Source organism: Mercenaria mercenaria, chromosome 13 (genome assembly GCF_021730395.1).
Source record: "Mercenaria mercenaria strain notata chromosome 13, MADL_Memer_1, whole genome shotgun sequence".
NCBI lineage: Eukaryota > Metazoa > Mollusca > Bivalvia > Venerida > Veneridae > Mercenaria > Mercenaria mercenaria.
In genome coordinates, this window is record NC_069373.1 from 61,158,408 (window position 1) to 61,172,672 (window position 14,265).

The 14,265-nt window shown below is 33.9% G+C and overlaps 2 protein-coding genes across 2 annotated transcripts in view; both read right to left on the minus strand.

The window, feature by feature from the left end:
* Positions 1 to 8: 8 nt before the first annotated feature.
* On the minus strand, positions 9 to 1,283 carry LOC123528423 (plexin-A4-like). Its single transcript, XM_045308124.2, has one exon. It carries the CDS (start codon positions 1,152 to 1,154, stop codon positions 60 to 62), a length of 1,095 nt encoding a protein of 364 aa, XP_045164059.2. The 5' UTR covers positions 1,155 to 1,283; the 3' UTR covers positions 9 to 59.
* Positions 1,284 to 4,511: 3,228 nt separating this feature from the next.
* The window catches only part of LOC123528422 (plexin-A4-like), a 29,460-nt gene continuing 19,706 nt past the window's right edge, over positions 4,512 to 14,265 (minus strand). Inside the window, exons 11-19 of the mRNA XM_053520935.1 lie at positions 14,015 to 14,120; positions 13,422 to 13,576; positions 12,473 to 12,651; positions 12,208 to 12,310; positions 10,217 to 10,389; positions 9,515 to 9,688; positions 9,061 to 9,148; positions 6,108 to 6,383; positions 4,512 to 5,756 (exon numbers count right to left, since the gene is read on the minus strand). Of these exons, the coding sequence (XP_053376910.1) occupies positions 5,544 to 5,756; positions 6,108 to 6,383; positions 9,061 to 9,148; positions 9,515 to 9,688; positions 10,217 to 10,389; positions 12,208 to 12,310; positions 12,473 to 12,651; positions 13,422 to 13,576; positions 14,015 to 14,120 (1,467 nt within the window). The 3' untranslated portion in view covers positions 4,512 to 5,543. The remainder of the gene's footprint in view (positions 5,757 to 6,107; positions 6,384 to 9,060; positions 9,149 to 9,514; positions 9,689 to 10,216; positions 10,390 to 12,207; positions 12,311 to 12,472; positions 12,652 to 13,421; positions 13,577 to 14,014; positions 14,121 to 14,265) is intronic.

The window sequence follows — 14,265 nt, forward strand, 5'->3', positions numbered from 1 at the left end:
CTTCCCCTATCTAAGAAGTTAAAATTTATATATAAAAACTTTCGATTACAACGTCTGATTTACTCTCTTACATTTTTATCTGTAATACAATTTACAGTTGGTCTGTATGGAAGATATCGCTTGTTTTTATCTTCGGAACGTTTACAAGAGGACGTTGCATATTCTCGCCGTGCTTCCAAAATGGCGTCCTCCAGTATGTTTAGTTCAGTAACGCATATCACACTGTCCCCAGAAGGATGCTCGGGATCATTGCCACGTGTAAACGCTCCAATAAAAAGTTTATCTGAATTGTTAGTGTAGGGTCCAGAGTCAAAGAGAATAGCGTCTTGAATTAAATTAAAGGTTATGCCATTCTTTTTACACACCAGAACAATATCTGCATAAGAATTGTAGTTGGTATCATTTTGACATATTCTCACCAGTTTTGATACATAGTTGCTTGATCCCACCTCAGTCTTCTGATTAGTGATAAAATAGCTAATCCAGTTGTGTTGAAAACATGTTTTGTAATAAACTATATAATCTTCTAATGAAGCGTTCTGGATTTGGAAATTAAGTATTTTAATATCATACCCACTACTAACTGGATTAAAACTGTATACGTTTCTTGTGCTTATAGCGTATCTATATGTCTTAATGCCTGCGTCATTTTGTTCAAAGCTTTGAATACCTTCTCCAAATGTCACAGCAATATTAAGTTGTCCGTTCTGAGTAACCATTCCAACGGCAGGTCTGTACTCATTTGAAGATACTTGTAAATAGTAATGGGCTTTAACAAAGTTTGATCTTTTCCTGATAACAATTTCTATATCAGAAAGGTTTCTTATTTCACATATTCCAAAGTTTTCCGTACCGCACAGAATCAACACGTCTCCCTCTTCACTTTGATGCGCTAGTAGTATTTTATTAATATTTCTGTGTTCACTGCAAACACCTGACGAGACTCCACAAGTACTTGCCGTCTGGATTATGTCCAAATTTTCGTTCAATGCGTATATTTTATTAGCACCTCCTACATAGAACCATCCTTTGTAAGGCAGAAAATTCGTCAATGGCGCTGACAAAGGGTGTGTATGCTTCATTCTAAGATCGGCATTAAGTCCATATTTTAACAAAAAAAGATGTGTGACTAAAATGATTATTCCGGGTGACATTATTATAGCAGACTGCTATTACTATAGTGTCACAATTTAAGAATCTAACTTAAAAGTAGCAACTTTATATCTAAACTTTCACCATTGAAAAAAGCAAATGTATTTTCAATATTATTTATTTCCTTGTTAATTGTTTTATACGTTAAGAAATGAAAATATAGCTATTACTCACAGTTTCGTAGTATTTGTGCAAGTTAACTCGTGACATGAGTCTTGTCTTTATTGTTTAAGAGCATGTAAAGTGTTTCTGCAATGTTACTCATAATTTTATGCATTTAAAGTTATATAAATAAAATAACATACACATATGTATCAAATAATACAAGAACATACTAAACTGTTATGTCAACATACATGTAATATAATAAAGCCGGCACATGCCGTTTTATGACTCGAAACTTTAAGCAAGTTTGAATCCAAGTACAATTTTATACAGAACGATCGATATGAGTGGTTGTGTTTGAACGCTAGATTATAATAAGAATATGTAAGAATTTATTACTGAAATTACTTTAAATAAGAAAGTTACAGCCCTAAGTATTTGGAACCACACATTGAAAAGTAGGCATACCAAAAAAAAAAAACGAACTGCACATGGTTAGAGACCCTGGTTTACCATTTTGAATTGGTGAAATGTTCTATCATAAAATTATGCGGGGAGATTTATGTGTTTCACGGATGCGGAAAGGGCGGGTACTTCGAATCCTCACAGTGGACCACAAATAATGGTAAAACATTTAAAAAATAAATATATCGGTTTCCTTGCTTGACGTCATCTATGACTATGATGTCCAATGTGTGCCAAGTGCCGAGGTATTATGCTTCATATTTTATTATAATCATAATCTGCTTCATTTTACATATCATCATTGAAGTTACACATGGGCATCGTCTTATAAAGGTATTAGCTAGAGACAAATCTTGGTAAGTCACCGTGTATAAAAGTACGAAGTGCAATAAATTCCTTGTATTATTTGTATACGATATTTTGGGACAACCACATAATTTAAAATCTTTAACATGTTGGATATCTAAAGTTAGATATATATACCACTGAAATACTATTTTAAACTTATATAAACCTCGTCCATTAACATTAAATTTCATTTCAGATATTACTTGATCAAAGGATCAGAGACAATATTTCAGAATTATTGAAAGCATTAAGGGCTAGATTATACGCTCCAAAAATGAATAGCGAAGATCAATTTTAAAAGGGATAAATAGCATACATTTATTTCCGGTACAGTTACATTTAATAAAATCTGTAAAAAGATCCTTTGGAAGCATAAAATTCAACCAAGCAAAATAATAGCAGACTCGGTTTGACTGAGTCTGTTCATGAGAGGTAATGAAATGTGCAACAATTCCTTCTTTCAATAGGTATAATCTCTTCATTACCCCCATCCCTTTTTAGCTCATCTTAAATTTGCTTATGCAATCATATGACATCCTGGAACTGAACATCAAATAAAGGTGTCATAATATTCCAGTTTTGTTCCCCTTAATATTTTCCTCTATTCTGCTTGCACTATCAGAATTTACAATACGTTGCCATCTTTTAAAAAAGCGTTAGATTCACTTTGAACAAAAGCTTTATTAATCTGCAAAAAAAGTCTCATGAAATAGAACTTTGTGTCCAAATGAAGCAAGCTTTGTAAAACAGACGGCCAGTGAGTTCAAATACAGCGAGTTTTCAATATTCAATATTTATAAAACTAAATCCTTTTCACTGATTAATGACTGTAGGCAACTGTTTAACGTAAACACTGATTCAGTTCATACCTCTATTTATAGCAACTTCAAAGTATAATCAAAATGTTCAGATAAAATTGATGCTTCGCCAAATAGTTATTTTTGAAAAGTTTAATAATTGGAGAAAGTGAGAAAGACAGAGGGAGTCAAGGATGTTGTCGAACTTTGCTTTGTTCAAGGAACGTTAACTTGTGAGAAAGCAGTTGAAATCATCGCACGGATATAGCTCCTCTTGGAGTTGTATTTGAGATACCTACTCCTAAATAGTTCCTGTGGAGCTATTTTCTTGGTATATAGTTCGCTTGCTGAAACTGGAGCTATATATGGAACACGTGTAGCTGTGTTCCATTTATAGCTCATCGGTCTCGTCATGCAACTGGCACAAAGCACGTACTTGCTAATATATTTCAGATATTAGGGTTAATTTTTAAAAGCGATAGTCCGGATTCGTTCAGTAATATGTGTGAAGTTGACTTTCGATATTAACATTTTTAAGTGAAACCCGAATGTCGAGCTGCAATGTCGAGCTCGGCCATCGGAATCCAACTTCATGTACCAAACCAAAAAAGATATATAGCATAGTAAGAAATGAATGCCGAGCTGAAATGCAGAGTTTTATTGTCTATAGACTAATGTTTCAAAGCTTATGCTGTTGTCTCATCTAACCCTACTGCCTTATTGTATTTCACAGCATTATTAATAGAAAAAATAATTAATTTGACTGATGTATGTGCATTTGAGAAAGTATTACTTTCAGCTTCATGAAAAATATCAAAATAAAAAAAGAACGTCTAAGGATGTTACAGGCTATAAAAGACCTTCAAATCTTGATTTCCATTTTTCAAGCACATCATTTTCAAGATCTGAGAATGAACATTCTTCATATTTAATCTCAAATGGGATGTTTTACCCCTTTCTTGGCCTACACATATTCTACCTACCTTCCTCCAAAACTCACCCTGAATATACCCTGCCAGGTTTTCAACTTAATTACAGCTGATCCAAAGTACGTAGCTATAAAAGTATTTATGTTAACCGCGACAACCACCACTACTCAATAGAAGCTTGTATGGAGAAAAAAATCAACTAAAGACATAACTAGATTGATAAATGGGCTTTATTAAGCCATAACTCGACAAAGAATAGACAATGTAATATACAAAGCTAAAACTTATTACGTAACTAAATGTTTTGGTATTTTTTGACATATCTGGGCGAGAAAATCCGCCAAATCATATGACTAGAAAAATATAAAAACAATCAAAAAATATTTTGAGTAGAAGTACATAGTTCATATAAGTAATATAACATACATCGACTTAGGAAAGATCCTGTCCATATTAGTGGAAGCATTGAGACAGTTACAAGTATGAATTTGAAAGTTGCTTACTGTGTCTCTTTGACCCAAGAGGTAGTGGGTGGGCGGGAAAAGCATTTTTCGTGTGTACTTTTTACTAAAGTCAAAATTTATCTGAAAGGTGATTGGCTAATACTGACATAGCTTAATTACATATGCATAGATTATCTACACATTGTACTTTGATATATTAAAATAGCTTTTGACATAATAAAACACTATTTGGACAAGTTGATATCTCATTTTGACATGATATCATAGTTTTTAACATAATAAAACTCTGTTTTGACAGGTTAACAACACAACTCTGAGAAGATATCATGACTAGGTTACATAATAAGACACTGTTTTGACAAGTTAACACCATACTTTAACATGATAACTAAGTTTTTTTTCACATAATAAAACACTGTTTTGACAAGTTAAGACCACACTCTGATATGATATCATGAAATGTCCCGACATAAGACAGTTGCGGCGTTCCATAGTTCTTATGGTGGACAAGAAACCGGTCGACGCGCGATAATTGGAAATGTCTTCAGTGAAAAATGCACTCTCTGTTAGAAACACACACTTTTATCGATTTCGTATAGAAACTAACACAATGTTTCTTCTTAATCTAGGCATTGCAACTCTTTTAAAACAATTCGTTAACCGATGATAATTTATGTTTTGGTTCTAAAAAACGAATACTTTCTATCACTACGATATTACTGGTGAAAAACGATAGCATTACAATTACATTTGATGTGTAAATTTATAGATTTAGGTCATGATTATCAAAACATTGCATCATTTCATGAAACGACCATAATTTACTGGCATTTTAAACGTAGAAACACGTAAAAATTTGCACAATCTTTATTCTAAGTTTAAAACTATGTAACATTTCCCACATGTACGTAGTGTATTCCGTGTTAACTATACTCACCGGTCCGTTCGAGGCCAGAATGTTAACACGCTTTCATTGAGGAACATGCACGTGCTGTCTTTGAGAAACATTTTTCGTTACACGCGTCAGCCCCCAGTATTTATGTTCATTATAAATGCTGGGTTTATCCATCTATATTTATCCCTTAGCCTGTTGTCGGCAAGTGATTTTGCCTTTGCGAACTAAGATCATCCGGCACATCTGTTGGTCTGCACTGTTCCCAATACAGTCAGTAATTTTTCAGTGAACTCAAATAATAAGTGATGCTGCCTAAATTGAATGATTGACCAGTTCATTTTAGAAATTTAGCAGGGTAAGGGTTAAATAAGTTTTTGTTTGTCAGTTTTCATAATCTATTATGTGCTTGAAAGAGTTCCGTCTTAAGACAAGAACATACTTTTACGCGTGGGTGGTTCACCCCTGATTTAACAGTCTGTGGTTTTGTTGTTGGAGCTATACACACGATTGACGTTGTTGTCAAATTTATTATTATGCATGTTTCTGTGCCGACTGTGATAGTAATGTCCGAGTCTGCTGGAACAACATTCAAGCATTCAACCTGAAAATTAGAGCGGCATTGCATAATGTTTTAATGTTTTTAGGCTATATTGAATAAATGGTTTATCTCAGACTTTAGTGGTAGTCTGTATGTATTTACGTTAATAGCAAGCATATATTAGGTCAATCCTCCCCAACCTTTAATTTATACAACAAAGTTACAACTTGCGAGTAAAAAGTCAGTTCTTTAAAAGGCTGATAAGGTTACCGACTGACGTCATATAACAGAAAACTGGTGTAAAGAACGGCGTTAAACTCATATTTAAAAGACAAAAGTTAACATAACATAAGAATATCAAGCTACTAGTACCTAGCAGTATACCTGTTATTCTGTACAAACTTTAAAATTTACCGTGACTTCGACCCAGGGTTCTTTTGGATCAAATGTTATGATATTACCATCTCCCGGCAGGTCGTGAATAAACGGATCCTGGAAATAGGCTATCGTAACGTTCTGGCATACAGCGTCAAAATTTAGTTCCAGAGTAACATCTATGCTGGTACCACATGCACTGGTTTTCATTCTTCCAGAAGGGAAATAATTCGCGAAATGTTCTATTAGATCTGAAGGAACTTCTGGTACTTTACATAAACATTGTACAGCAGACACACTGTCACAATCTGTTACCTAAAGAGAAACATATTTTGACCAGTGCGCAAATCTAGTTAATACATGTTGTATTTCCAGTTTAAGGCAGAGTATTACGCTTCGTTAAATTTTACCCGCTAAAATCTTCAACGGTTGGTATTTGTAATTATATATAGAAAATATATAACCTTAAACAATTTTGAAAGGTCTTTAAATATTTAAAACAAAACGGATCATAGTCCGCATGACTACGAAAGAGGAGTTATTAGACTTTTGCAAATTAAGATGAAGTGGACAGTGGACATCTAGGACGATCTATATTTTAAGGGGACCACCTCAACATAATTTGATTAATACTGTAATTAAATTATGTTGAGATGGTCCCTTTCATATATAGATCGTCCTAGATGTCCGCAGTCCACTTCATCTTAATTCGCAAATGTGCTGTAGGAAAGCATGCCCATAATTGTGATAATGTGTGTCTTATTATGGAACCACTTAAGGAGTAAAGACTTGGCTTTGTCTGTCCATCCGTCCACACGTCTGGCCGTCAGGGAAAATTTGTGTTACATGTATTGCCAAAAGTGTTTGACCTACCGTCATTACACTTACTGAAATGGTGTTTAAATTGGAAGTTATGCATTTGAGACAAAGTGGTCATGTTGAGCTTGTGTGATCGCCCTGTGTCAGTCGTCCGTCGTCGTGGTCCAACGTAAACAATTTCGCTTTGAACGTTCCAGAGATCTCAATTCATTATGACCAACATTATGACTATGTTTTATATAGATCCTGTAAAAATATCAGTCTATAGGGTGTTAACAAAACTTTCCTATTATTTGGCTTATTTGACCTAGCCTCAAATTGTATAAAGGTAAACCGGGTTTCATATGATGCAGTAGCAAATACTGCCTCCAGAGTGTTAACAATCTTTTAATTCTATGAAACAACCTCGTTATCCAGTTTTTAATCCTAGATAATCCAGTTTCAAACTAGATCTAGATTTTATAAAGCTGAACATTCTAACCAGGTTTCCTAAAGATCGAATACAAATAATGTTTTCTAGTATGTTAGCAATGTTTTTTATAACTTCTCCTAGTAACATTATTTTTTGTGTTCTAGGTTATCCACTTTCAAGCGTGTTGAAAATTTTATGAACCAGGTCTAATGTAGATTCAGTAAAATAAGTGGAATCTAGAGTGTTAACGGTTTTGCTATGATTTCACCTGTCACCTAGAGTTTGAGCCAAGATTACCCGGTTTCAATATCTGCCGACATTTTTAACAGAGTTTCATCACGTATGGAATAAAGTTGTAACCTCTAAACTGTGAAATTGTGAACGACGGACGAAGCCGTACGAAGGACACAGGGCTACTACAACATCTCGCCTTGAGCACTTTGTGCTCAGATGTGCTAAAACTCGGATATGCAGCTCCTAATTTTGAATAACATTACTATACAATTTCATGGCGGTCCTTCAGTTCTTCTCGCGATATCTGTATCTGACGAGCTGACGGACAGACGAAAGGACAAAGCGAAGTCTATGTCCCCACCGCTAAGTGGTGGCATTATTAGCCAGACTTGTTCGCCGTTAAATGCAGCACACAATATAAACAAATTCTGTTGAGATTCCACACCAGTCCCCACACTCCCCGCAAGGCTGTGTTAGAGATTCACCTGGCGGAGATTACTTTTATTTACACTGTGTTAGAGATTCACCTGGCGGAGATTACTTTTATTTACACTATCCCGTGTCTTTGGAACATCGTGGGGGTAAGAGTGAGGTTGGGTGCGCACCACAAATCGGTTTAAGCTCCCCAGTGGTGTTTTTGCCAATGACCGTTCAAAGGCGGTGCCCCACTGTGTTCTTTTATATGTTCGTTTTGTCCTCGTGGTTTTGCTTTGTATGCAAGTGCGTGCGTGCGTGTGGATGTGTGCGTGTGTGTGCGTGTGCGCGTGCGCGTGCGTGTGTGCATGTGCGTGTGCGTGTATGTGTGTGTGCACATCTGCGTGCTGTGGATTTCGTTTTGGGGAGGCTGTGTTTTTGTAACATGGCATTCCCTGTTTGATAATTGTCCTTGTTTTTATTTACATCTTGGAGTGACCCCGATATCTAATTGTTTTACTGCATTTTATGCAGTACTCGGTAACTTGGGGAATTGTATCACATAATTTTGATAAATATATTCAAATTAATTTCATATGTTCAGTGACAGAAGGTTATAGGATTATACCTATTTAATCTTATGAAAGTGAAAAAAACATGTGTCATTATTTCCTCAAACAGTGAAAAGTGTATACAATGTAAACATATTTAAGGGAAGATCATTTCATTCCCTTTGGTGAGATAGCTTCTTTTTGTAATAATAAGGTGTGCTTGCTTTTTTATGATTGGATATACCTTTCGAAAAGTGTATATGTTTATATACTTTCTAAACATAAACAAACGTAATAAAAGAAACCACAAACCTTTGGAGATTCTAATGAGTACAATTTTACATTTACTGTTTATACGCCGCATTAAACATGTAAAGACAGAACATAAATAATAACTTCGCAGAAAATTACGCACGCCAATTCAAAATCAAATAAATGGTGTACTGACAATAATTCCTTGCTATAAATCAATAGAACCTACATCATCACTGTCGTGGTTTAAATAAGAGATGGTTCATCCTTAATCAGCTTCTTCTGAAAGTTTTTTTAATGGTCGACTTACTCTTTGTTCTTCCTCATATGACAGCTTTATAAATGAAGAATGGACATTGCTTAAATGTTTCCCCTCTACCGTGAGTGTCGTACCACCACTATATGTGCAAAAAAATATAATTGTTAAAACATGTGGTCGATTTCCTTGTATGATTTCAAAGCAAATTTATTTGTTTATGCATGATTAAACGTTAATTGCTCTTATTGCCCTGCTAATAAGTTGGTTTTGTTTTTACTGCTCTACTGCCAAATGTTTTTCATTCTAACATTTTAATTTTGTAAATATCTCAGGATGTGGTCTTCTACTTGTATAAAACAAAGAGCAAGACCTAAATGTCATAACATTTGCGATTAGAAGTTAAAACAGAAGGGAATTATGAAAAGTGAGTTGGAATGAAAATGGGGGATAGATGTTACCCAAGACGAAAGTAATAAATCGTGTTCAAAAACAAATTAATGAGTACCTGAAAAATGCTGTCTTCGGCGATATTTTGTTTACAATTGGATCATTAACAAAGCTGTACCAAAGTCTACTGCTTCTGACAACCTCTTGTCCATCAATTGAGAAAGATAGTTCTGTGATATTTGAAATACAAGCGCCAGGTAATATACATTCGATAGTGCACTGGACGGTGTGACTGAAACAAAATTTCATTCACAAAACACTTTGAAACTTTTCTCATGAGAAGCATTATCCCTCAAAGGACTTACATAACAGCCATTACTGTATCAATTCTGGAGCCGTGTGACTCTGGTTGTGTTGCACCTGTTAAAAATGCATCCGCTGATTCCTTTATTTCCTATTCTTATGTCAGTAATATATACTGTGGCAGTGTTTCTATTTGTTTTACCAAATCAAACCGTGTGTCGAAAAAATTGAGTTTCGTTCAAAGAAATGTTTTATGATATCGATATGATTTTCAGGTCATAATAATAATAATAAATGTTTCTATTTATGAAAATTGATTTATTGTACTCTGTATAAATGTACTGTGTATAATTTCTTTTTACTATTTAATCAGCTTTAGAAGAGTCGAAAAGTTAAGAGCTGAATTTGCTACTCTTGTGCGAAATGTACTAACATTTTTCTAGAGTAAAAAGCAGTTGCTTGCTTAATTACTTTCACAAATCAACATGGCAGTTAATTATTGAAGAAATTATCTTACTTAGAGGCATCCGTTTCTTCTTCGGGATAAATCTTTGATTGCTGGCAAGGCTGATTCCCGAAAAGTACAGATACATTCTTGTTCCCAACACTCAGGTTGTTTCCATATATAGTTACCGTTGTGCCGCCAGCTTTCGGTCCGAACGTTGGATAAATAGCAGTTACTCTTGGTATCTAAAGACAGCACAAAATTAGTTGAATCAAAGAGCATTTTATTATCGTACATCCAAAATAAAAAAGATGAAATGGCTACAAGAATAATGTATTCTTCACGTATCTGAGTATTCATATTAGTGAATGCATTTGATTAAAATTTATTTAGTCAATGCTGCAATGCATAGATTCAAGAGAACTGATATTATAGCATAAAGAAATATTATGATGTTATAAATTAGTATTTGACCACAGGCACTGATAGTTGTGTTGCCTGTTAAAATGTATATAACATGAATTCTAAATATATATGTAACGATATAATACATTTTTATATAGTACAGAAACACTGCAGTGACTGATATCACAATATTCTAAATTTTTGCATTTTTAGCACATAACAAAGCAAACAATTATCTAGATTAGGAAAATTTTTGAAAGAATAAACTGTACGCCATTGGTAGTTATTTGCAAGTAGACATAACATGACATTAGTTTTAACGATTACGAGTATATCATCAAAATACAGAAATACTTGGTAAACAACATCTTAACCAACAATCTTCCTGTCTAATATAAATTCTACGGCACTCTACGGAAATATTCTCAAAACATTTCCCCCTTTTAAGGGAATACCATTTGTAAAGACATAAGAATAAATAATTGCTGAAAAAATATGTTCCACCTTCTTATGTGAAATGTCTGCACACTAGGATATAATTATCTTTAATAAACTGGTCAATTTACATCTAAAACAACCCTTTCGTTTGTATAATTTGGTGTTGTTTGAACTTTTTTCTCAAAATATGGGACTAACCGTTAATGTAATTCCGATAGAAAGTTGTTTCAAAAACTGTTTTACTAGCTTTGTTTGAACAAAATTAAAATAAAAGGAAGGTATACCAGTTTAATCAAACATGTGAAGGCAGGGTACATATCCGCAAGGAATGTATGTAATGTCATGTTTTCCAACAGACATACCCGCACAAAATATTTTGTTGCAATGACAAACAGAAACATAATTATACTTTTATCAATTTTCTTGAAAGAAATGAATACCTTCCTACGGCAACTTTTGTGTTTTTTTTGTAATAGAAATTTATATCTGGTGCTGTTAAACACTGGTATTTTTTCTAAAAGAAAATGTCTTTTGTCATGTAACAAAAGTCGTATAAGATGTTTATGGCATATTTTGTCATTTCGCAATAAATTTTATGTGGCTATTAATGCTGCCAAATCTTCTGGTTTATATAAGCTCTTCCGTTTAGGTGGATATTATGTGCACAAAAATGAGGACATCCCTTATTGTTAAAGTAAAAATGAAATATTCTTAATCTACATGAAAAAGTATGTATAAGTCAAATTAATTTCTGCCGCCTCACAAAAGAGATGCTAACGAAGACTACACAGCAAGCGTTTATTAGTTAAGGGATACGACAACTCCTCCGATAGCCATATGCATAAACTTCATTAATAAGATCTGTAAAAAGATCCATTGGAAGCAAATAATGCAACCAAGAAGAATAATAGCAATCACGGTTTGGCTGAGTCTGTTCGTGAAAAGTAATGAAACAATGAAGCAACATCTCGCACGTCCCTTGCTTAAGCGGAACTCGGTTACACATATGTTGAATGAACTCCATGGTCCAAAACATATATGCAGAGATTGTTCACACAATTCAAACTAAAGTGAGAATTTATACCTGCATTGTAGGCACATTATTTGATTAAGAGGAGCTGTAACAATCGTCTGAATCAAATAAAATGAGTTTTATTTTTCTTCTAAAGTAGCTCTACATTAATATGTTTATTGATGCAAACAGATAAGGTAAGTAATACTTTGTATGAGAATTCCAGGTTAGATTCAGAACTCTGACCATCAACGACCACATTAACAGCTCCCGTCACTTCCTCTGTAGTTTTTCTTGTTATGCATACCAACCTATTCAAATGATAAGAATCATGTGAGATAACATAAATGTGTTGAAGCGTCATTCAAAGACAGCGGATCATATTCTATAACAGTATATTTATGATAATAAAATCACCCTATTTTGATGTTCAGCTGACTTCAGTATACATATTGGCTGGTTAAAAGTCTTACCAAGATGGTACTGGTGTTTCAAAATCTAGACTGTGTTGCATCTGGTAAAAATCTGTATCTGAGATGAGATCACAAGGAACACCAGCAACTGTTATGTCTTCAACTTCTGACACAGACATTCCTAAGTTTGTCCCATATATGCTTAAATGAGTACCACCTTTAGTAGGACTTGGTATTATCTGAATATAGTAAGTATGAGCAAGATAGTTAGTGATATACGCGTATATGTTATTGTCTATGAATCTAATGATAGACTGAAGGAGATGAAATGTCAGTATAGTTATCAGGTAAAGAAAATATACATAGAAAAGTGCAAAATGATAAGCAAAAATAGAAATTGGCTTATATTCTTTGTTGCAGATAATTGTAAATTTAGCTATACTTTACATAATCCAGTTCAATTCCTAGAATATGATTTGAACGAAAAATTATTTTTTTGTATTCTCAAAATAGTTCTTACATTATTTGTCTTGTAAAAAAGGCTTGGAGAATGTAAGGTTATCAGTTTCATTCTTTCGTATAAATTTTATTCTCTTTTGCTGGATTGAAGTCAAGAAAATTTGGCATTTGATAACAATTAAATTTAATACTGGGTTTAAACAATGCTAAAAAGAGCTAGAAAGGCAATGTTTTGTCTCGTACTATGGAGTTTCTAAATTCTGTGGACATGAAATTTTATGGGTATTTCGTGGTGAATTTCTTAAGATTAAATGAATTGGACTATTATTTTTTCTTTGGGATTTCATGGATTATATTAGTGAAACCACGAAATCGACAAAATTTGTCCCCCCACGAATGATTTCACTGTAGTTCCTTATTCATTCATTTTCCCAATGTAAATTGTAATGGTGCTTTAATGGCCATGGCAATTTTATACATCTCATCTAGCTATACTTATATTAAACTGAAATAACTGACAGTGTACAATGTTAAAACATGTTTAACTTACCTTTGTGATATTTGGTGCTGGACATTGTGATCTGTAGTGTGTACCGGAATGAACGCACTGATTGGTGCCGCCCCAACAGCAACTATAACGCGCTTTGTTTAACGCATGGCATTGACTACACGTCGAAGCAAGCTGCGGACAACTATACACTGCCACTGAAGAATGAATGTTGAGGATTTGGCACAAAACTAATATAACTGCAGCATTGTAAAGCAGCATTTTATAATAGAGTTGACAGACCATCGATATGTAAAATTAATAGTTACAACTGGAAAAATTGGTTGCAAAATTACGTATATGTTAAATTGATCTAACTTCCTATCATTTTCTTAAGTCAAACAAATCAGTACATATTTAGATAGTTCTGCGTAGATTTATACACAAAGAGTTTCCTTTCTACATTTAATGTCACATGTTCATCTAAGTTTGATAGTCAATCAAGAAAATACTACTTAGTACAACCAAAGACCTTTTACAAGTTAACATATATATCAAGTCAGTAATATCCTCGATCATATATAAATATATATAAATGTTGCTGAGAGCGTGTGTACGAACTGTAATCCAGTTACTCAATCATCAGTCTTATTTACCCGAGTTTTGAAAAATGTCGTCGACCTCGGCTAACTGATCGCCTCGTAGTCCGTATGTGACAACAATTTTGAAGTGCCTTTTCGCTATATTTCCAATATCCATCACCTTTTGAAAATAAATGCTTCGTTATATTGGATGAAGTTCTTGTTCTGTCTCCATAGGCAATGTACTAAGTAAGACGAGAAATGATTTGTTGATGAATAAAGTACCGGTCTGATGTCGATAAATGTCTCTGTTTTGTATTTTGTAT